Raw genomic sequence first — 23,638 nt, 5'->3', positions numbered from 1 at the left:
ATGGTGTCAGAATTCTTTCAAATGATGGAACTTTTTCAGATGCAAGTTGCAGAAACCCGATTTAAACTTGTTTAAGAACAACAAGGGACTTCCCTGGTGGTCCAGTGGTTAAGAATCCGCCTTCCAGTGCAGGGGACGATCCCTGGTCAGGGAATTAAGATCCCACATGCCACGGGGCAATTAAGCCCACATGCCGCAACTACTGAGCCTGCGTGCTCTGGAGCCTGTGGGCCACAACTAGAGAGAAGCCCGTGTGCCGCAATGAAGAGCCTGTGCACCTCGATGAAAGATCCCGCATGCCACAACTAAGACCCAATGCAGCCAAAAAATAAATAATAAATAAATATTTAAAAAGAAAATGGTTCCCTGTGGTCAGTTGTCAAAAAAAAAAAAAAAGAACAACAACAAAACAATTACTTCATGTCACTGAAAAGAGTCTACTTCAGGTATGGCTGGATCCAGATGCTCACATGATATTGCCTGGATCTCATTCATTCCAGCCTCAGGACATTTGCATTCATTGTCCCCTCTGCTGGACGGCCCAACCCCAGATCTTTCCATGGCTGACCCCTTGTCATCCAGGTCTCAGCTGAAATGTCACCGCTGTAGCGAGACCTCCTTTGCCATCAACTAAAGCCTGACTTTCCCACCCCAGACGCTTTCTGTTTCATCAGCCTTACTCTTCTTAGCATTCATAATTAACTGAAAATATCTTGTGGATTTATTTCCTCTTTATTTATTTATTTTTGGGGCCTCACTGCCCACAAGGAATGTGGGCACTACAAGAGCAGGGGTCTCATTTCCCTGGCTCACAGCTGAATCTCAGTGTATGGTAGATACTGATGATGTAGTTACAGAATGAATGTTTCAATCAATCAATGCATGAATATCTCACTTTCCATCTCTCAGCTTTGCTTTATCCTGCGGCTGAGATCCTCAGCATTACCAGTTTGAGTCCATAAGCTTAGAAACTCCAGTGGAAAGAAAGCTGCTCTCTCAATAGTTTCAGTTAGAGGCCAGGGAGTGACTCTGATTGGCTCATCTCTGCACCATTCACTGTAGCGGGGAGAGGGATATGGGCCTCTCATTGGCCCGGGGTTGGCCGACCTGCTAAAACCACAGGAGAGTGGAAAAAGGGTTTGGGCAAGGACACAGAATAAAGCCAGAAAAGTGTTTAGGGTTGTAGCTGCCACCTTCTAACCATCTTCTCATTGTCACCTGAATATGCTGTGTCCTTCCTGCTGGAGACTGTCGATTAAAAAAAAAAGCACAACGTGAAAGCTGAGAATTATATTTTATTTGAGGCATTACTGAGGACTTAAGCCCAGGAGACAGCCTCGCAGGTAGCTCTGAGGGACTGTTCTAAAGAGGTAAGGGAGGAGCCAGGATATACCAGGATATATGTTTTTGCAAAAACAAAAAACAAAACAAAACAAAACAAAAAAGCAGGTAGTCGAACATCAAAAGATTATTGCTAATTAAAGAAAAACCGGGGAACTTCCCTGGCGATCCAGTGGTTAAGACTCCGCGCTTCCACGGCAGAGGACATGGGTTTGACCCCTGGTCGGGGAAATAAGATTCCACATGCCGCACAGCACAGCCATAAAACCCAGCACCTCAAGTTAATGAATTTAGGGCTTTTCTATGAATGGGAAAGTGCAAGAGTCTGGGCTTAATGAAATTATTCCTTTGATATGCATCTTAGCTATCTAGGGTCAGTATCCTGTTTTTCTCCATCCTGAATCCCCTGGGGTGCACCCCTGTGTGTGGTTGCAGTGGCTGAGGGCTTGGTGGCCACAACATCCTTTGTTTACTGATATGGCAGGTGAGTTCTTCATCCACCAGACCAAATTCCAACTCCTGCCTTTGCCCTTCCTGTTCCCCCTGCCTGGAATGTCCTTTTTCTTCAGTCTACTCCTCCAGGAAGCCTTCCAGACTTCCCACAATCTCTGGGTCACCTGTAGTATAAAGGATTTGGCCCACCACGACAACCCTTCGATTCTTGTCTCTGTCCATTGTCATGGGCACTCAGCTGCTTCTTAATAAGACCAGCAGCTATCTGAGGGAAGGATCCTGTGGAATCCTGTCTCAGCAGACGACAGGCACAGACTGACCCCAGTAAGGCTGACCTGTGCTGTGCTGGGTGTGCTGCAGGGTTCAGCCTCTGGTCCCAGCATCAGCTGGCATCAGCTCTGTGACCTTGGGTACATTTATGGCCTTGGCTTAGAATGGCCACAGAATGCAGCAAGCGGGAGCTGAGCTGAGCCCACCCGTCCTGGGGACGAGAGGACGGACCAGGTGGTCTTTGCCCTGGGGGCGAGGGCTCCCAGATGCTGCCCAACGGTGACCCTCCTACCACCACCACCAATCCTCCTCTGTCTCCTGGCGCCGGAAAGGCACCCATCGCGGTCCTGCTGCGACTCAGTCATTCAGGGAGACTGGGGAGCTCTGTCCAAGCCCAGGAGCTGCAGGCAGCTGAGGTGGAGGGAGCCCCGCCCTGCCTGCGCCTCGCGGACGGCACTCCGTGCTGGCCGACCCCACCTCCCAGGCGCCCGGGCTCCACGGAAGGCAGCAATTCGCCACACGGTGGCGCTCCTGCCTACTTTTCCTTTAGCAAAAACCAGCCCGAAAACTCTATCCCTCTATCTATCTATCTATCCATCCATCCATCCATCATCCATCTATCTAATTACTGCTTAAATTACAAGAATGAAATATGATCAGAGTAGAAAGAAGAAAATAAAATATGCACCTCCATCCTGACGTGTATCCTTTTAATTTCCCTCCCTCTCTCCCTGCCTCTTCCCCCCTCCCTTTCTCTCCCTCTCCTTCCTCTCCGCCTCTCTCCAGTCTCCCTCTCCCCACACATACATATGTGTGTATAATGTTTTCGATTCAAACAAATCTTTATTGGCCCTTTGCTCTTGGGTACCACACAGGCATTATGTCCCTCGGTCTGTAAGCTCAACCCTCCCATCCTCTTGCCTCCAGGAATCTCGAGATGGGGACGGGCAGCTTCCTGGTGGAAGACCACAGCGTGAGGTTCTGGGGTGCCTTCACTTCACAAGATGGTTGGTTCGCCTAGAGGAGCAAGACAGGAAAGAGGGGCTTCGAGAAATCAGGCAGGGAAGCAGGGGGTACAAGAGAGGACCCTTCAAGGGCCAGCGTTCCTGCTTGATGCCTCCCAGCATCCCCGGGAGGGGCATCAGACAGAGCGCTGGGATCCTGTCAAGTAGCTCATCTGCTCCTTCTACCCCACAGCGACTTCATGAAACCCTCTGGCAGGAGGCTCGTGAGGACTGGAGAGGCTAACTCTTCTTGACAGCCCTTCATAATGGAGACTGGTGATCTATCGCCTCCCATCTAGGTGATTCATATATGTTTTGTTTTTTTGTTGTTGCTGCTGTTTTTGCGGTACGTGGGCCTCTCACTGTTGTGGCCTCTCACTGTTGTGGCCTCTCCGGTTGCGGAGCACAGGCTCCGGACGCGCAGGCTCAGAGGCCATGGCTCACAGGCCCAGCCGCTCCGCGGCATGTGGGATCTTCCCGGACCAGGCCACGAACCCGTGTCCCCTGCATCGGCAGGCGGACTCTCAACCACTGCGCCACCAGGGAATCCCTCATATATGTTTTATAAAACATAAATCCCCGGTGGCAATTAACAGAGCGGATAACGTCGGATTCTCCAGAGTCACTTGGGGCCAATGGGTGCATCGTGCCTGTACTCAGACCTGGGCTTGCTCCTGGCCTTGACACACACCCGCTGCAGACCACAGGCAGACATTAGCCTCCCCGAGCCTCAGACTTGCCGTCTCTAAAACAGGGCTAAGATAAAGCTTCCCTTGGAGCTGTAGGTAGCAAATGAGATAATACATGCAAAACATTTTATAAATGCTAAAATGCTTTAAATGTGTAAGTTATCACATCTCATCAGAAATATTCAGCTGTGGAACTCTGCCCTCTCTTTCATGGGCTAGTCCAGAAGCCTTAGCTGCTGAGGGCAAACAAGCAAACAGGGCATGTCAGCCTGATTCCTACCAGGTGGGTTGTGCTAATTTACATGGCAGGCTGGTTATTAATGAAACACACGGCATCTGGTTACTGCGCCATAAACTCCCGGTGACTTCCGCGCTTGTGTTCTCTGGATACTCCCAGGAAGCCCTCGCGAGGCTGCAGGCACAGAGGAAGGAATGGGAGTCTCGTGAACATTCACCCATGCCAGAGAGGGTGCAGGGCCTTCACAAGCCTCGCCTCTTTTAGTCCCAGGTAGCATTTTGTCACTTGGAAGTATTGACCAAATGACGGGAAACCAAGCACCAACCCCCAGGTGCAGCTGGCACCACAGCCAAGTCCACACAGTGATAAGTGGGGGCATCTGCCTGACCAACCAGGGCAAGGACCCCACCTCCTATCCCCAGGGTTTCTCCAGCACCATGCCTGGCACATCCCAGGATCAGTAAGCTTGTGATGCATGGATGCTAGTTTGTATTCTTCCCAACAAGCACTGTGCGTGTGTGTGGGGGGCGGGGGGCGGTTCATTAGCCAGCCTGAGGAGGGTGAAAATCCCCCAGTGGGTCCTCACCTCCTCGGTCAAGCCCCATCAAGTAGCCCCAGGGAGTGGTGGCCTTGGTGCCTGCGTAGTTTCAGCCATCAGAGGAGTTTTCTGTGGCTGTTGAGCGGGGAGAGGCCCTCTCTCCCCCGACATCCTAAGTGGGTCAGGGGGCTTTGGGCCTTGGGCATGGCTTCAGTCTCCAGACCGAGGAAGCAAAGCCTCAAAGGAACCCATAAAGAAGTGAGAGCCGAGGAAAGACATTCAGGACGACATACACCTCTCTGCAGAGAACTCGAAATACAAACCCATCGGGGAAAGAGCAGTCTATCTCAGGGCTGATCAGCATTAGAAGTGACCTGCAGGGGGCGCTGCCTTCCAGCTTCTAGGATTTGCACTCAATTTACATTCATTTTGCCTGTACCTTCAGAGGTTTTCAAATTACCATTTTATCATTGTCCCCTGAAGGGTGAGCATTTTTCTCTTCCGGTTGTTTCTTATCTACCCAAGAGCATGTAGGGAGGTCTCCTTCTCTGAGGAAAAGAATGTAGAAGCTGGGGAGAGGGTGAGGCCATAGCAGTCTTGGGACTACAGTTGGTAGTCCTTGAAAGGTGGTCTGGCCACGCATTTCTGCAAGATGAGTGGTTTGCAGTTTAAAAGGACACGTGTAATAAGCTCATTTGGAAAGCAGGAAAGGATCCTTTACAAATCACCCCACCCAGATCCAGCCATTCCTCTCCTGGGTATGCACCTGAAGCATCAAAGTGGGGACTCAAAGCGATACCCGTATGCCCGTCTTCCCAGCAGCGGTATTCACAACAGCCAAGCGGGGGAGGCTGCCCAGTGTCTATCGACAAATGAATAAGTAAACAAAATAGAGTATATCTGTGCAATGGAATAGTCAGCCTTAAAAAGGAAGCGAATTCTGACACGGGCTACAACACAGATGAACCTTGAAGACATTCTGTTAAGTCCAATAAGCCAATCACAGAAAGATAAATACTTTATTCCACTTACGCGGGGTATCTGGAGAAGTCAACATCACAGAGACAGAAAGTAGAACAGTGGTTGCTAGAAGCTGTGGGTGAGGGATGAGTTATTTAATAGGTACGGCGTTTCTGTTTTGCAAGATGAAAACGTCCTGGAGATGGATGGGGGTGATGGCCGCACGGCGATGTGAACGTGCTCAATGCCCCTGAACTGTGCACTTAAACATGGTTAAGATGGCAAATTTTATGTGATGCGTAGTTCACCAAAGTTAAAAACAAACGTCTGCCCAATCCTTCATTTTCACAGACACAGGGGGTGAGAGTGAAGCCCGGAGTATCTCACCATCTCGTGGTGAGGATCTCAGATTTCCCTTCGCTGTGCAGTCCAATTATTATTTTCTGATCTTCACGTATTTTTGCAAGTTTTTATTATGAAAAATTTCCAAAAAGAAAGCAAGTGAAACATGTCTAATGAACACCTATATATCCCTCACTGTTATTCAACAAGTTATCATTTGCCAACTGTGCTTTATGTCTCTATATGCATATATATGTACATATAAATGTGTTTCGTTTTGATAAAACATTTTGAAGATGTATTGCAGACATCATGACACTTCACCCATAAATACTTGAGCATGTATCTCCTAAAAACAGATATTCTTATATCATCATGTAACTGTCATTATCACACCTAAGAAAACTGTCAATAATTTCCTAGTATCATTGCATATTCATTTCAGACTCACATTTTTTTTTTTTTTTGCAATCTCCCCCCATTTTCTCGTAGAGTGGCTCTTTTAGAATCAGGATCATGCCAACTTTCAAGCATTGCGTTTGCCTGTTTCTTTAGCCTCCTTTATGATAGAACAGCGCCCCCTACCCCTTTCTTTTGACATTGATCCCTCCCCCCCCAACCCCCACCCCCTCAAAAGAGCTCAGGCCAGCCTGGTAGAAGGGTCTGCTTTCCGGATTTGTCTGATTGTTTCCTTGAGGTGCCGTCTAACCTGTTCCTCCATCCCATGTATACTGGACGTTAGGGCCAAGGCTTGATGCAGTTCAGCTGAGATGTCTTAGGCAAGGATATTTCTCAGGTGATGCTGTGTGCGCCACAGCATTGGCGGTACCTAATGTCAGGTTGTCCCACCTTAGTGATGCTAAGTTTGGTCACTGGGTTAAAGAGGTGACAGCCAGCTCTCTCCATCATAAAGGTGAGGTGAGAAGCAGTCTGTAGAGTAGGACTTTGTCGTCATGCAAGCATCCTGTTCCCCACAGCTTCTCCTAATGGGCTCAGCTTCCACCGCTGAATCAACTGTTTCATTGATGGTTGCAAAATGGTGATCCTTCTAATTCTTTCACTCCTTCCACATTTATTAACTGTTTTGTTTTTTTTTTCTGTAAAGATGAGCTTTCCCTCATTAACCGTGGATGAGCCAGAGTTCTTCCAAATATCAGGGTGTAAATGATTCATCTTTTCTTTTTAATTGCTGATTTCCATAATAAGGTGTTGGCATAATTGGATTTTTAAAATTTTCTCTCTCCTTTTCCCCCCTTAATTCTGAGTATCACTATGAACTCATGGATTTGTATTTTTTCAATGATTTACATTACATTCCAAAGATTCCTTATTATGGTCCGTGTAAGCCAAGGACGCAGTTGCAAGCCAAGAACATCAAAGATGGCTGGCAACCCCCAGAAGGTAGGAGAGGGCATGGGACATTCCCCATCACAGACTCCAGAAGGGACCAGCCCGGCTGACCCTTTGATTGCAGATTTTTGGCGTCCAGAACTTAGAGAGAACACACTTCTGTGGTTTAAAGCCACGCGGTTTGTGTACTTTGTCACAGCAGCCTGAGGACACTCATGCATCAGGGAGCAGTAATGACGATATTCATAGGTGCCCACACTTTGGCATGCGCTCTGATAGGCATTTACATGAGTCTCTCACTGGACTGTCCTAGTGACCCTCTGAGTTGGGTATTTAAGGTATTGGTGGCATCCCCACGTCCAGGTATAGAAACTGAAGTTTGGTTACTCACCCAGGGCACACTGCCAAGTTGTAGAGCCAGGATCCCAACTCAGCCTTACTCCCTCTGTCCTCCCCAGATGGCCTGGTTCGCGCACTGCACACCTGTGGCCGCCATGCCAACTGTCCTTTATGAGTAAGGGCTGGAAAAGGCATTCTTGAACAAAACCACAGAAACCCAAATTATAAGTCAAAAAAGGAGAAGGAGTTGATTACTTCAAAATTAATGTCTCTTTTCCAGCAAAGTACAATATAGTTAATAGGAAGATAACAGGTGGGGGAAGACACTTGAAATATCTACAGTCAGCGAAGGACACGTTTCCGTGTGTTGCGATCCTGCAAAGCAACAAGGAAAAGATAGTAACTCTCCTGAGAGAAAAATGGTCAAAAGATAAGAACTGACCATTTATGGAGGATGAAACCCACAAGACTGACAAGAATATTAAAAAATGCTCCATCTCATTAAGAGAGAGGTAAGTTAAAACAAGAATGGGTCACTATAGCCCTATTATACTTTACAATTAAGAGTGTTGGCAGGGATGTGGGCATTTTTGTAGACTTCTAGTGAGACTGTAGCCTGGGGCAGCTGTCCTGGAGAACAGTTGGGTGGTGTTTCTTAAAAGTAAGTCTGTGTAAAAATTTTGGAGGTGACGGTTATGTTTAGTCCCTTGGCTGTGGTGATGGTACCACAGGTGCATGCCATGTCCAAAGTCATCAAGATATAACATTAATCTTTTGTGTATCAATTATACCCCTGTAAAGCTAATTTTTTTTCTCTAAAAACAACAGAGCAAGTCCATGCATACTCTATGATCCACCAGTTTTAGTCCTAGTTACGTATCCCAAAGAAATTCTCAGCTGGACGCATACGGGAACAAGTAGTGAAGTTTATCACAGTGTTGTTTCTGGTGGCACTATGGGTGTCGTTCCCTGGGAGAGTGGAGAGTAGATCAGGGTAGATCCACATCATTGAATAATCGTCAGCAGTTAGAAGCTACTGGCTGCACGTATACAGGGCAAGGTACATGAAGCTTCAAGACATAAAGTTGAGTGGGGAAAAAAGTAAGAAGCAGATCGCCATTTATGACATAATCCATTCAACTAAGTTAAAAATATATGCATATATTTATATACATATGTGTCCATTCGGACACAGTGCTAGACAGCAAGGGGACAATGACAGGACTGGAGAGGCCAGGGCTGCTGAGAGTCTCAGGGGCTACTGCCAGGAGCTTGGAGTCCACCCTCCAGTAAATGTGTGACCCCTGAAAGCAGGGGGCTGCCACACAGAAAGCTGAAGCAAGAGAACCACTCAAATGGATGAACTTACGACACTGAAAAGGACATATTTTTGACTAGTGGTGTCCTTCCAAAGGCCTTCAAATCTCATTGCATCTGGAAGGTCTTTTGTTTGTGAGGGACAGAAACCCAACTGAAGCCAACATCAGTGGAAATAGTTTTTGCCTCATGGAACTCGGAGGCAGGGTGAAGCTGGCATCAGGGACTCCGGAGTTTGAGGGGGTAGCAACCTACGTTTCTCTTTCCATCTCTGTCTCTCTTTGTCTCTGTCTCTCTGTGTCTTTTCCATCTTTTGGCTGGACTCCTCACAGCGTCTGGTATAGGTGAGGGAGAGGGGGAGGGTCACAGCTTTCTCATCCCAGTTTAGTGACCCCAGAGGAAAGACAACATCCCTTTCAGCATCCACGTATAACGACTCAGGGAAGCACCCTGATTGGCCCAACTTGGGTCACATGTCCAACTGTACCAACCCCTTTGGCTGGATGCCCAGGATCTTGGATTGGCTAGACCTGGTCCAGGTGCCTGTGGCCTGAGGGTGATGCTGTGGTTGTCCCCAGGAAGGGGAGGGGGAGATGCTGCACAGATGAATGCCTCACACACATCAAGTGGGTGCCACCTGCCTCCAAGGGCTCACCCCTTCTGTTTTCTGTCACACTCAGACAGGCTGGACATGACGGTTGGAGAAAGCCCGGTCAGGAAGCCCCTGCCACGGGGAGGCTCCAGGGTGGTACGTGGAAGGTAGTGGTCTGATCAACGTCTATTTAGCCAATGACAAAAATCAACCCCAGGAAAGCAGAAAATAGCAAGGCAGCCCCTGGGGAGTGGACGGAGACAGCGGCAGGGCTGCCTCTGCCTTTCTTCCCAGCTTCTTCTCACAGCCCCTGGTGGTCCATATTGAGAGAACAATTACCATTCTTCTTCCAGACACTGTATAAACAGGAACAGCGTGGTTATGGCCCCCTTGAGGTCCTTCCATGGAGGAGAGCATTCCAGCAGGATGAGATCACGGAGCCCAGGAAGATTGCGGGTAGGGAAGGGGGGTTCCTGGGCTGGAGCTCTGGAGCAGTGCCCATCCCCCGACTCCATCCCTTAACCTAACTCTCCCAATCATTGGTGGTCTCAGAGTGCCCGAGTTCCTGCCATGGTGCTAACGCAAAGGCAGGAATCTGTTCCTGAACCCAGACCGCCCCGCCCCTTCTCCCCCAAGCTTTCCATCTCTGGGCCCCCGGCCGACTATGCTGGGTAACTTACACGGAAGTCACCGCCCCGCCCCTTCTCCCCCAAGCTTTCCATCTCTGGGCCCCCGGCCGACTATGCTGGGTAACTTACACGGAAGTCACCGCCCCGCCCCTTCTCCCCCAAGCTTTCCATCTCTGGGCCCCCGGCCGACTATGCTGGGTAACTTACACGGAAGTCAGCACCGGGTGGCCTGACTCCAGGCAGCGACTGGATGCTGACTGTGAGCGCAGCTAACAAATTAACAAAACTCACATTTATTGACATAGGCTCTGTGCTGGTTACATCTTAACGTCTCGTTGAATCCACCCCAAATCCCCATTAGGTGGGCGTTATTATTACCCCTATGCTCTAGATGAGGAAACTAAGGCTCACCCAGTCAGCACGATGGCAGAAACCTGCCTTCACGCTCTCGTCTGTTTGAATCACGAGCTCTTGGCTTCCCCCAGCTGCCTCCATGGTGTGTTAGGCTGGTGGAATTTCCAGGTCAACGCTCACCTCCCCCAGAAGCCAGTATGATTATAAAGGATGCGCACGGCTCAAGGGTCCCCAGGAGGAGTGTGGGTGCGGGTAGGTGGGTAGAGGCCAAAATACAGCCCGGGCTCTGCTCACGTGGGCTATGGGCCCAGAAGGAGTGCCTTTTTTTTTTAATTCTCACAAAGGCAACCCACGGGCTAACAGTAGCCGACCCCCCGGGCCTCCTGGAATTCTGACAGCACCCACCGTGCTAGCCACTCACACAGCAGGCCCCTTAAGCCATATGCCGCCTTGCCTCCTGACCCAACTAGTTCCCACGACCAAAGTTGTTATTTCCATAACTCCCCCAGCCCGGTAGGCGCTTGCTTCTTCTTTAGTCCTTTTCTTCCCAAACGCCTCTCCCATTCCTATTTCATGAAACCTACCTTTCTTTTAAAACCCGGCGGGATGCTCACTCTTTCAGAAAGCCTTTCAGACACCACAGCTGAACTGCGGCCTCTCTCAGGCTGCTTTGTATCAGTCACAGCGTCTACTATACCCTGCCTCTGATAAGGGCCATCATCCTTCAAGCATTCACTCGGCGCGGGTCGCTGTGCTGAACACTCTCCATACTTTTTCTCCCTGAATCCTCACTTCACTCCTGTTATTATGCCCATTTCACAGAGGAAGAAACTGAGGCTCAAGGGACTTCAAGACTTGCCCAGGTTTACACTGCTGGGAAGCAGCGGAGCAGGAACTGAACTGAGGGGTTCTGCTTTTAAAGCTGCCTGCTCTGATCAGGGTGGTTTTCCATAGACGTCGCGACCACGTCTGAAACGCCAGCAATCTGAGGGTAGAAGCCACTGTGGGTCTCCGTAGGCCCAGAGGTGGGCTTCTGTAAATACTCCGCGAAGGAAAGAAGGCTGCCCTGGTGCAGCTTTTCTCTTTCCGCAGATGAGCTGCCACTCCTCCAAGGCTCCACAGCAGACCCTTCGCCCACAGGGGCCCTACGGGCTCTTCGGGAAACATGAACGCAGCTCTGCGGCCGGGCACACGGAGACCCCTGGAAGGGGCACCCGGGTCTGCGAGCGGAGAAGGAACCTCCGAAGGCGTGAGGTGTGCACTCCAACCACACCCAGCCGGGCCAACTTGTTTACGCCTCTTGCCCGGGCCGGCCCGGCCCGCCGCCCCGCCCCTCGCTCTCTCGCGTAGCTCCTCCCGCCGCGCCGGCCCTTCTTTTTGCCTCCTTCGCAGTCACAAGACCTCTCAGCGGCTCCCTTTCGGAATCCTTCCGCCCGTCCCCGCCCCCCTACCTTACAAACTCTCCTTGTTTCTTTCTCGACTGGTTAGCATCATCAGTAATGAGCAGAACTTCCCCTTCCTTCCAAAGGTGCTGCCGACCGCGGTCATCTGTCGTCGGGTTCGACGGGGTGGGGGGTGAGACCCCGCTGGGACTCTTTTTCGTGGCGGAGGCTGCACCGGCCGCGGACATTTCACGACGGGGGGGAGGTGCTGTACGTCCAAGATGGCGGCGCCCTGTAGGCTGGAGGAGCTGTGAGGTAAACAGCTGAGGGGGAGGAGACGGTGTGTGAGTATGAGGGTGTCGCCCCCTCCCTTTCATGGGGGCTTCTCAGGGCAGTCCTGGCACCATGGCCTCAGTCTGGGGGGCCCTGTGGGGCTGGGCCAAGGGGCTCTCTTGCCGGAGAAGGGACTCCGGGAAGGGGGGTTCGGAGAGCTTTCCCCTCCCTCTTATTACGCTCTATCTCCGGCGGGGCCCGGCCAGGCTGGCGGGTCTCTGGGGAGGAGAGGCGGCCCCGGCCGGCACGTCGCCCCTCTTCGGCGACGGAGGGGACGGCTGCACCCCCGCACCGCGGAGCCGAGGGCAGGGGTGAGGTGGGCCTGGTCGCCAGCCCCTCGCTGGGTGGGGTGACAGGTTCCCGCGGGGTGCGGAGAGCGGGGGAGAGACCCTCGGCTGGAGGGCGGGGCCGGGCGGTGGGGTTGGTCCCCGGGCTTGTTGAGAGGGGTCAGGGGTTGGGGGGGGGGGGGATGAATGGAGGCTGCCTGTGGGCATCAAGGACCCGCCTGGACTCGGTGTCTCCGCTGAAATTTGCATGACCGAGCGCGTCGCTCCGGGTGTGCTCGTGGGTATTTAATCGACGGTGAAAGACAGTTGCTTTCGAGTCAGCAGAGATGATTCTTAAGAGACAGCTATTTGCAGAGCCACTCCTAGACGCTCATTCATTAATTTGAGGAACTGGAGGGTGAAGAGCCCGCAGTCAGAGAGCCCTTTGAGAATGAATGCTGTTTCTTTGTGTTTCCTTTTCAAGAGTTTTGCTTCGTGTGCTTTGGATTTGGGGGTGTGGGGGGAGGCTTTGGAGGGGGCGCGGTCCTCTCGACAACAGCAGCTTGTTTATGGGGCACTCGCTGTGCAAGTGCTTTGCACTCATCCTCTCCTGTAGCCCTCGAGACAAAGGGGAAAGGCAGCCACTCTTAACGCCTCCATTTCTCAGATGAAGAAACTGAGGCCCCGAGAGATGAGGGTCCGTTGCCCAAGGTCATCCCTCTAGGATTATGCGAGCCAAGACTGGAACTGGGGTCTGACTGCCTCCCAGACTGTGCTCCTGTCTCTATTTGTACACCCATGACTCTCTCATTTATCTCTTATTTGATCAAAGCTGGCCCGTCATTCTAAGTAGGTGATTAGAATTAATCACTTGGCCGAGGTCTGTGCATAAGTGCCTGTGTGTGTGTGTGTGTGTGTGTGTGTGTGTGTGTGTCTTTAATTTTGAGGAGGGACACCCTTGCTTATATACCTTAGCTTTTGTTGGGGGTGGCAGGGTTGTGCCTGTAAACATGTTAGTCTAAATCACGCCGGAAAGTATTTGATGTTTTCATAAAACTCATGCGTTTACTGCAGAAAGAAGTCGTGCTAAAATCCTTGCTGGGTTTTTTTATAGAAAGCATGGAAATAGCCCTTCATTTTACATAGCGTAAGCTGTAAAAGTACTTAAATAGAATAATACTCTTCTGAGATTCATCGGTTTATAATTTGGGGATCAACTTGGAGTCGTCTGAATTCACACGTGCCGGCAAAGTGGAGCTGTAAATTTCGAGAAGCGTCATAAAACCAACCCTTGTGGGAGCCCTTGATTTACAGAGCAACCACCTGTGATTCTTAAGTTGCCCATTCCTGAGTAAACCTGGAACATGCACGTGTGAAAACTGATGTAGGGTCGAGTGGGGAAATGCACCTTTAACAGTCACGCATCAGGCCAATGAGGTGCCTCCGAAACACTGACAGATTCTTTGCTATTTCTCTGGGGAGCCACAGGTTCTCCCTCTAACCACCTGGTGTAAACTTAAGGGGTATTTATAGAGGGTGGCAATGGAAACTATCCTCTTACCAAACTACATATCTTACCCAGACGCTCTTACGCCACGTGCACGGAAGGGCGAACGATGTAAGCTTTCTTTGCTTCACGCATTTCCTGGTGTCATAAAGACTTTGGGATGTTCCTAATTGCCTAGCTAGACAGATTCCTAGGCAGCTACACGCATTCTTACTTGTTTTCATGAAATTGGAGTGTCTCAAATCCTGTGACTCAGTTGTACTCTTCCTCACTGGTTTCTTGAGAGCAAAGATGTCCCAGGCTGCTGCTGTCCGGGTGTAATAAGATGCCTTCTGTGCATACCTGTTTTCATTTGTGAGGTGAAACTGAACAGTCTTACTAGGACAAATCAAATACATGCCTGTTTGTGGGATGTTTATAGAGTAATGAAATCACCGGAAACGAGAGACCTCTAACAGTAGCGTCCATCAGAACCTTCATGCACAGGTATCTGGCCCCATAGTAGGTAGATTTGCATATTTGGTCTTTAAGTGTATTTTGGAAGAAGTCATAGGTGATTCTGATGTGCACCAGGGGTTGCGGACCAGTGGCTAAAGTAGCCACTTTGGCTATTTTTCTTTTAATTTATAATTTATTGCAGAGGCATTTCTTAAAATAGCTTCTAACCTCTGGTGTATATAGTGGTGGGTAAGTTTGGGGCGCTGAATTACAGCTGACTTGATCTTACAGATCTGTCTTCTTTCAGAGTTTGTTAAGGTACAGGTATGGTTCTTTTCTGGGTTCTAGGGCCATGGTAGACTAAAGTTAACTTTTTCTGGAATTAACTGGATATTCTTGGCTGCAGATGAGCCAAATACAGCAATACATCAACCATTTCAATCTTTTCTAAAAGTCAGATAGCTTTCGACTTCTAACAAGCCACTAAGTTCTCTGAGCTTCAGTTTATTCATTTGTGAAATAAGAGAGTTGGATCGTAAATGAGTATTTCAAAGTCTAAATTTCTGAGATTTCAAGTCCTTCTGGGGCTACATTGATTGAATCAGTGTTAATGGCTTTATAATAACTGAGCAAATGGATGACCTTTAGCGCAACCTGTTTTTATCCTTTCCTTTATATCACATTTTTAAGAAGGTATTCCTTAAAAGTTCCTCATATTATAAATCTCTCTTCGAGAGATTAGTTTTATTTGTATTAGTTTTGTTTGTCATTTAAGTAGCTGCAAGCATGAAAGAAAAGTATACTCGATAGCATTTAAATCTCGAGCTTTTTGCTTTAAAAATACATATATATTTATAATTAGCATATACTCAAAAACTGAATTTTCCCCCCTCAGTGTTTAGTTTGCATGAAATACTGATTTTTTTCTATTGGTCTGAAAAGGGTTTTAGACCAATTAAATTGGTTTAAAATTACCATCAGCAATTTTAGATTATTCTTTTTCTGATTTACTTTTTAAGCGTGTGGTTCCTAGACATTAGTAATTTAATGTCTAGTGTCTATTTTTGGGAGGGGGAGAATTTTAAAAAATATGTGTATATAAAACATATGTAATCCCAGGACCTTGCTAATTTCTTCTTGTCCATTCTCTTGTGCAGTACTAACTTTTGTTCTATACAGGGAAGTAGCAAAAGGTTATAGAACACGTTTTAAGGTTGAATGGATTCAGATTGTCATCTAATGAGTAAAGTGCCCTAAAAACCTAGCTTTGATACAGAGCAAGACATGGTAGTTACTGGCCTAGAATTCACAGGTCACTTTCTAAAGTAAAGATAATGGCAATAGAAGCCAAGAAGTGTTTGAGTAACAAGGGACAACTTTACCCTTTGGTCGGTGATAGAGGACACAATGGGCCGTGGTAAGAAAAAACAGATGTGGTGACCGTAATGTCTGCAGTTGTTAAGACCTGTGCTGCTCTGAGTAGTTCCACAGAGCACACGAGTACAGCAACAAACATGAAGTGTATCCATTTTAAGCTCCAGAATGACTGTATCAATGTTTCAAGTATAAGTTATTAAATGTAGACTTCTAAGGCTTATGTACCCATTTTGTTTAGTAGTAATATTGTTATAATAAAGTTTATATTTATTGGCACAGTGCCAAACAATGTGCTATGTTTTTTACACGCGTGATCCTGTTAGCTCTTCCCACAGCCTTAAGGGGCGGGAGAGAGAGATGAGCATGCTGAGGCTTAAGGTCACTTATTCGGTGGCTGAGCTGGGATTTGAGCCCTGTTGGTTGACTCCAGAACACACACATTTAATCTTGCACTGTGATAAATTGTCTGAACTGCTGATCTCATAAACTAACTCAAAGGTCAATGGTTCTTAAGTTTTGAGGGGGCCTCCGTTACCCTCTGAGGATTTGTGGGAAGCTGTGGACCAAATATCGTTTTCTGTCCCATCAGCACCAAGAACAAAATTCATACAGATATGAAATTCTGGATATGGCTTCAGGAACTTTACAGACCCAGCCTGAAGCCCAGCTGATCATTCTAGATAGACTACTGCTCTTAAAAATGGACTTGGGCTTTAAAAAAGAAACAAACAACAAACAAAACAGTAGATAGGAAAGGCCTACGTCTTTTAAAGATGGACTATGTACTGTTTGTATTATAAATCATTTTCTTAAACGTTTATATTGAAAGGTTCTTTACACTTCACTGGGAGATCAACCTTAGGTGCCACATTAAAAAAAAAAATTCTAAGTGGAGAACTCAGGTGTGTAACTTGCTAAATGCTTGTCAAGCTTGGCATTTGGTCTGTGTGTACCTTTAGCACCTGGCAGAATTCCATTGGGCTTTTTTCCCCAGGGTTTATGCACTGTTTTTTTCCTTTAGAACCTCAAAAGTGTATATAAAATATATATTTTTAATATTTCTTGCCTTCATCCTTCTTCCTAGACTAGTGGTTCTCAACCTCTTGTGGGCATCAGAATCGCCAGGAAGACCCCACTCCCAGATTCAGAGGTGTCTGACCACCAAGGCTCAAGGCCCAAGAATTTGCATTTCTAGCAAATCCCCAGGTGATGCTGATGTTGCTGGTGTGAGGACCACATTTGAGAACCACATGTGTTAGTCCTAGACTATCAAACCCTGTGCCTTTATTCCCTAGGATATTTCTGTTTTAGTCTTGTGAACTTGAAACCTAAAGAAATCTTAACAGTTTTCCTCAGATTTCTTTTTTTTGTTTTTTTTGTTTTTTTCGGTACGTGGGCCTCTCACTGTTGTGGCCTCTCCCATTGCGGAGCACAGGCTCTGGACGTGCAGGCTCAGCGGCCATGGCTCACGGGCCCAGCCGCTCCGCAGCACGTGGGATCTTCCCAGACCGGGGCACAAACCCGCGCCCCCTGCATCGGCAGGCGGACTCTCAACCACTGCGCCACCAGGGAAGCCCCTCTCAGATTTCTTTTAAGGGAAGCTCTGTTTTTGAAACATACATGATATTTGGTTTATTTTCTTGGTAAGTAATTTTGTTCATGCTAATAGAAAGTTAAAACATAAGAAACATTATTTATAGAAGAGCTACACCTTACCAAAATCAAGCTCTGTCCCTGCAGGCAAGTTACTAGAGGATTTACCTCTGAAATAGGGTAGGTATACGCTTCAGCGAATTGTCCTTCCAGGTCCCTCATGGCAAAAGTTCTGAGTGGAGAATCTGGAGCTCCCCTGCCCCTGTTTATACAACCTTGGGAGAGACCACAACTGCTGAGACCATGTAAATCACACGTGACTACACATTTTGGCAGGTTTTGCTACCAGCTGTTTTACTTTCACACACTGAGTGGTATTTCCTACCCCTTCCTTTCCTTCTGTGCATTGGTAGGAAGAGTGAATTGGAGCTTGTATCTTACCTTTTTTGGATGCATTTGTGCTGAAGGCAACTTTATTCACTTGATAGAATATTACTCTAAGAAATCACCTGAGCGTTGCTGAGCCAAACATAATTGTGTAGTAGTGTATTATTAATTTTAATAAATTTATTTATTTATTTATTTTTGGCTGTGTTGGGTCTTCGTTGCTGTGCGTGGGCTTTCTCTAGTTGCTGTGAGCGGGGGCTACTCTTCGTTGTGGTGCATGGGCTTCTCATTGTGGTGGCTTCTCTTGTTGCAGAGCACGGGCTCTAGGCGTGTAGGCTTCAGTAGTTGTGGCACGTCGGCTCAGCAGTTGTGGCACACGGGCTTAGTTGCTCCACGGCATGTGGGATCTTCCCAGACCAGGACTCGGACCCATGTCCCCTGCGTTGGAAGGCGGATTCTTAACCACTGTGCCACCTGGGAAGCCCAGTAGTGTGTTATTGACATATTATTATTATCTGTATTATCTGTGTAATGTTTCTGTTCTACTTATACTGTACTTGATAATGAAATAGTCTATCTATGCCTGAACCTGTATCTGAATTGTCTTTGAACTTTTTTAGATAAAAACCTCAGTACAGAAAACAAGTTACAGTGAAGAGACATCTGCTTTCGTTTATACCTGTAGTTGTGTTTTTACATCATAGAAAAGTTGCACAAAATTATCTAGGCGATGTGATATGCAGTTACATATTTTATGTGATTTGGGGTTCTGAGGAGTCCTAGGGGATAGAAGGCCACACACAACACTGATTTTCCAAAAGTCTGAATATTCAGCTGATATTTTCAGATAAAATACTTCGTGAAGGCATTTAGGTACCTGCCAATAGTATTTCATAAAGGTATATTACAGCTCTCAGGTCTCTCATGCCTCGTAATGCATCTTGCCTAGGGCAGAGATGTGTGAAAAAATGTGTACAAGTCCTGCTAATGACATCTCTACATGGCTGTTGAGCTGGAGTTCGTGTGTACCCCACATATACACACCATCGCTCTGTAAACACCTACAGAATGAAATGAAGGTGAAATGTGAAAACAAGTTGACCTATATTCCTTCTGCTTAATCTCAAAACACTAAAGCACAGAGCTGTCATCTTCCCCAAACCTACCCTTTATTTCTATTCAAAAAGACTTGTAGAAGTGCAATTACAGTGTTGCTTTCTGATGAGAATACAACTTTTGGGTCCAAGAGGAAGAGTCTAGATCTGAGGGCATGTTTCTTTTTTAATTTGGCTTTCGAAGATAGCATGGATTGGCCCTGTTATGCTCTGACAGGTGTTTCCATCCATACCCCTCAAGGGTACACATTTTTGAAGAGGGTCTTCTCCGCTCCTCACTTCTGATCAGGAAGTTCACAGGTCGCATGATTTTACCTAGTAGTACCTCCATAGGGCAGGATTTAAATATAAATGAATAAGTAAACACTTAAAAATATAAATAATGCCAGGTAGCCCTGACTGGCCAACATTTGTCACCATAACCATTTTTTAGCATAGCAATAAAGAAGGTAAGAAGTCTTAATGTCGAGCATTGGACAAAAAACATTCTGATTTCCTATGCCAGTTCCTTTATATAGGACAGTGATCCTGGCTAGGCAGGCTATAAGATCTCATCTTGTATACATCCTAATTTTACCCTTGCCTTAGATATTCCTTTTCAGGTAAAAGATCCAACTGGGATTAATTGCAAGAGGAAGTCTACATGACTCAGTGGAGTAACAGCTGAAGTTAAGATTCTAAAGACTAGAGGCTCCAGTGTTTTAATTCTAGCTCTTTTGGTTGAGTGACTGTGGCTGGGCAAGCACCCGCTGTGTGAATGGTTTCGTTGGCCTTTTTGGAAAGCCAGCCCGCCTTCCAGCTCTGCACACACACTTGCAGTATGCCACTGAGGACCGCAGTTAACGGCGTTAGTGCCTAGAATGTGTTCTACAGGGAAGTATAATTACCGTGTCATCTGGAGCAAGAGATTTTAATTGTTAGAGAGCTGCTCAACACACTAGTTCAACTTTGACCAGGACTGTGTGTGGAACATCTCGTTTCCCAGCTCTTCCGTGTTCAGTGTAATTAGGCATATATAGTGTATGAGGTTCAGCTTTTCATATCTGTACTCAACCCTGGAATGGCTACCAAAGAAGCTGATGAAATCTTTGTTGACTTGAACAGGGTATATTTGCCCCTTGTGTGCCAGATGCTGCAATAGGCCCTGGGTCCCTGTCCCCATGGAGCTCACAATCTAGTGATCAGGCTGTACCTAAACGTAGTTTGAAGGGCCCACATTTTAAAAGCAAACTGGAATGTATTTACATATACTCACATTTAACAAGGATATTTAATATGAGGTAATTTAGGTAGAAAGCAGGGCAAAAAGGGAAAGAAAATAGGGAGAAATGATAGCTGTTCTCAAATGTTTTATGCTTGTCATGTAGAAGGATTAGATTAAGGTTGTGTGGTTTCAAAGGCAGAATTCAACTTTGTACATTTATTTAAGAAATATTTTAACTCCTAATCATTCAGTGAACAAGTCCCAGGCACTGTGGCAGCTGCAAGGGGCACAGTACTGGAGAGGCCCCTGTCTCTCCCTGGCTGGAACTGCTGTTCTGGTGAGGGGGACATATTCAGTGACTAATTACACTTGCTTAGTCGGTTGTGGTCCGTGACCCCAAGAAATACAGGCTGCTGAGAGTATGTGATGGGGCCTGACCTGGTCTGGTCCTGAGTGGAGGGAAGTGAAAGCTTCTCTGATGAAGCGCATGTTTAAGCTGAGGTTTTTCAGGGTGAAAACTGAGCTTGGGAGGGGGCAGAGGTAGAGTCTCTCGGGCACAGGGACAACATGTACCTGGTCCTGAAGTGGGGACATGTGTGGCTTGGCTGAGAGACTGTGCGGCTAGTGGGGCAGGGCCGTGGGGAGGGAGGGGGCGTGGTGGGTTTGAAGTGATGCGGACCCACCAAGCGCTTCATGCCTGGCGCTGCTCTTCCTCTCGGGCTCCCCGGGTGGTTTCTCTGTGCCACGTACTGTGCCGAGGGCTATGGGTGTTCCTCTCCTGGATTAGTGAGGCAGCCTTAGGAGGTAGACGCCACCGTTCTTCTCACTGTACAGTGACGTAATTTAAGGTTGGACATTAGAGACATAAGATAAATCACCCAAAGTTACACAGCTACTCAGTGGCAGAGCTTGGATTTCAACTCGGAGCTCTAATTCTGGAGCCCATCCTGCCCATGCATTTCCTGCCCATTCGTTTATAGCTCTAATAAAGACAGTTAACAAAAGGCAGAGTTTACAAGTTCAGCACAATATAAAGAATTTTCCAGCAACCAACTGTTCAGAAATGTAGACGGGGAGAGGCATGTGCACCCAGTGATTATAAGTGTTCATTCCAGCGGAAACCAGATGGCCACCTGTCAGGGATGTGCAGTAGGAAAGAGGGGGAAGCCAGTGAATCCTGAACTTGCCTCTGATTGCTTCTGAGATCTCACTTCATTGTGAGATTGATATTGACAGATGCGTGTTTCTTCTCTTCAGTGACCATGAAAGACACCAGGTTGACAGCACTGGAAACTGAAGTACCAATTGTCCCCAGAGCAGGTAAGGGGCAAACTCAATCCAGTGGTTGGGGGAAGGTGGAAGAGAATCATTTATCCTGTCTGTGGTTGTACTGGGGCAAAGATATTTCTTTGCATTCAGGATTAACTTTGATGGTTTTAGCTACTTGCCAGGAACTAGACCTTCTGTGTCGTGAAGTAATTAGTCAGATTACCGGTAATTTTTTAACTGCTTATTCAGTGCCAGGCATGGTGTTAAGTGCATTCTTTGGTTATTTATTTTGTTCTTCACAGCCACACTTTTGGTGTATCTCCGTTTTACAGATGAGGAGTTGGGCTCTGAAATGTTACGTAATTTTCCTAAGGTTGTATAGTTAGTACCTGGTGTACCTGCGACTCAAATCAGTTCAATCTAGCAGCAGAATTTGGTTCTAACGCCTAGATAAAATTGAAGCCTGTGTGTCTGAGCAAGTCATTTAACTAGCACAGAGGTTCTCAACCCTGGCTGTGCCTTAGCAATCCACACAGGCCTATAAAACAAGCCAGACGTCCTGTCTGGACCCCACCCCTTAACCTGCTCAGGATCGTGTGGACTCTCCAGGTGATTCTAATGTACGTCCTGGGCTGAGGACCCCTGAGCTAAGGAATTAGCATTTACATTGTAACGTGGCTTTATTTATTAATTGTCTTAATTAGTTTTTGGGGGATGAGTTGCATGCTATCGTGGTTTCTGGGAATTGGAGGATTCTCAGAGCCCTGGAATATATCCTTCCTAAATATTGAGGCTTTGGCATTTCTGTGGATGCTAGTGTAGTCTGAGTGACCTGACTGATCCCTGAGCTCTAATTTTGAGTTTACTGGCAGGAGTGTGCAGTGCAACAGCTTTCCGTGTCTGCAGGAAGGGTGTAGGGGAGATAGGGAAGTGTTTGGTCTGCTGTCTTTATACACAGATGGCTAATGGGATTCATTTAATGCCTCACTGGTTGCTATTTGCTGTGTTCTGTCACTGTCTTCCTCACCTTACCTCCTAGGAATTGTGAAATAAGGTGGAGATTTTTGCCTTAAAGATTGGTGTCTGTTCACAAACAGGGACTTAATACAGGTTGTAGACTGTCTAACAAGAAGGTGGAAGTATTGTTCCCTCACGAGTAGGGGAAGCTTTCTAAGTTTAACTTTTTACTTTAAAATATTTTATGTGTACTTCATTCACCCTGTCCTTTGTCGGAAATCCACTGCATATGAATTTGAACCCAATGTCAGATGGTCATGATCAAATCATTGAGACCCAAGCTGAACATCACACAGCACAAATCTCAGATTTTTTTTTTTAATTTTTATTCATTCATTTATTTATTTTTTGGCTGCATTAGGTCTTCGTTGCTGCGCACAGGCTCTCTCTAGTTGCAGCAAGCGGAGGCTTCTTCATTGCGGCGTGCAGGCTTCTCACTGCGGTGGCCTCTCTTGTTGCGGAGCATGGGCTCTAGGCGCACGGGCTTCAGTAGTTGTGGCGCACGGGCTTAGTTGCTCCACGGCATGTGGTATCGTCCTGGACCAGGGATTGAACCCGTGTCCCCTGCATTGGCAGGCGGATTCTTAACCACTGCACCACCAGGGAAGTCCCACAAATCTCAGATTTTATTAAACATTTTTCAGTATTGCATTTGTATTCCGTTTTAGTAGTCAGATTGTTAAAATTTGAAATTTTAGCAAATTGGTCAGCTGTGTCAGCCGCTAGATTGCTCCTGGGTTAACACGTGTTTGATACCGGAAGGACATTTGTCTTCAGCTGCCATGTTTAGTCCCATCACTAACCTTTTTAGACAAAGCAGAATGTAATTGGGGAGAGTTTCTGGTAAATTGTTTTCTGGAAGAAACCTGTACCTGGGATTCATAGCTTGGGCAAGCCTCAAGGATCCTTCATCTTCAGCTACTAAAAATTGTTGACAATCTATACCAATCTTTTTTTTTTTTTTTTTTTTTGCGGTGCGCGGGCCTCTCACTGTTGTGGCCTCTCCTGTTGCGGAGCACAGGCTCCGGACGCGCAGGCTCAGCGGCCATGGCTCACGGGCCCAGCCGCTCCGCGGCATGTGGGATCTTTCCGGACCGGGGCACGAACCTGTGTCCCCTGCATCGGCAGGCAGACTCTCAACCACTGCGCCACCTGGGAAGCCCCTCTATATATTCTTTATGTTTGGCTTGAAGGTGATTTATCATGGATATTGTTGACTGTGATTTTGGGTTTTTTTCATGTCATAAAATTGAGGTGACAGGTTGGCATTTTATTTTTAATTCCCCCTCACAAGATGTGAGGTATTCCCAAATATGACTTTTTCTTGAAAGACT

The 23,638-nt window shown here is 47.2% G+C and overlaps 1 protein-coding gene and 1 long non-coding RNA gene across 8 annotated transcripts in view; one reads left to right on the top strand and one right to left on the bottom strand.

The window, feature by feature from the left end:
* Positions 1–5,533: 5,533 nt before the first annotated feature.
* LOC111177089 (uncharacterized) lies at positions 5,534–11,925 on the bottom strand. Its single transcript, XR_016393675.1, has 2 exons — positions 8,894–11,925; positions 5,534–7,899 (listed from the first exon to the last, which is right to left on the bottom strand). It is a non-coding gene; the product is annotated as an uncharacterized LOC111177089 (long non-coding RNA).
* An 85-nt stretch (positions 11,926–12,010) lies between these two features.
* TSC1 (TSC complex subunit 1) overlaps positions 12,011–23,638 on the top strand; it is a 48,543-nt gene continuing 36,915 nt past the window's right edge. For 2 of the 7 annotated variants that reach the window (XM_089913932.1, XM_089913933.1), the window contains exon 1: positions 12,596–21,338. Coding sequence is in view for 2 of the 7 variants with exons in the window: in XM_089913930.1 (XP_089770056.1) it covers positions 21,281–21,338 (58 nt within the window). In the remaining 5 variants the exon portion in view is untranslated. Of the gene's footprint in view, positions 12,143–12,595; positions 21,339–23,638 lie in introns of those variants that run through there. The other 5 variants (XM_089913930.1, XM_022578330.2, XM_089913931.1 and 2 more) reach the window with 5 other exon arrangements.

Source organism: Delphinapterus leucas, chromosome 6 (genome assembly GCF_059928025.1).
Source record: "Delphinapterus leucas isolate spDelLeu-1000000601 "Yukka" chromosome 6, BTC_Dleu_Yukka2, whole genome shotgun sequence".
Lineage (NCBI taxonomy): Eukaryota > Metazoa > Chordata > Mammalia > Artiodactyla > Monodontidae > Delphinapterus > Delphinapterus leucas.
The sequence above is the reverse complement of the archived record's forward strand: the minus strand, read 5'-3'. Positions and strand labels throughout refer to the sequence as shown.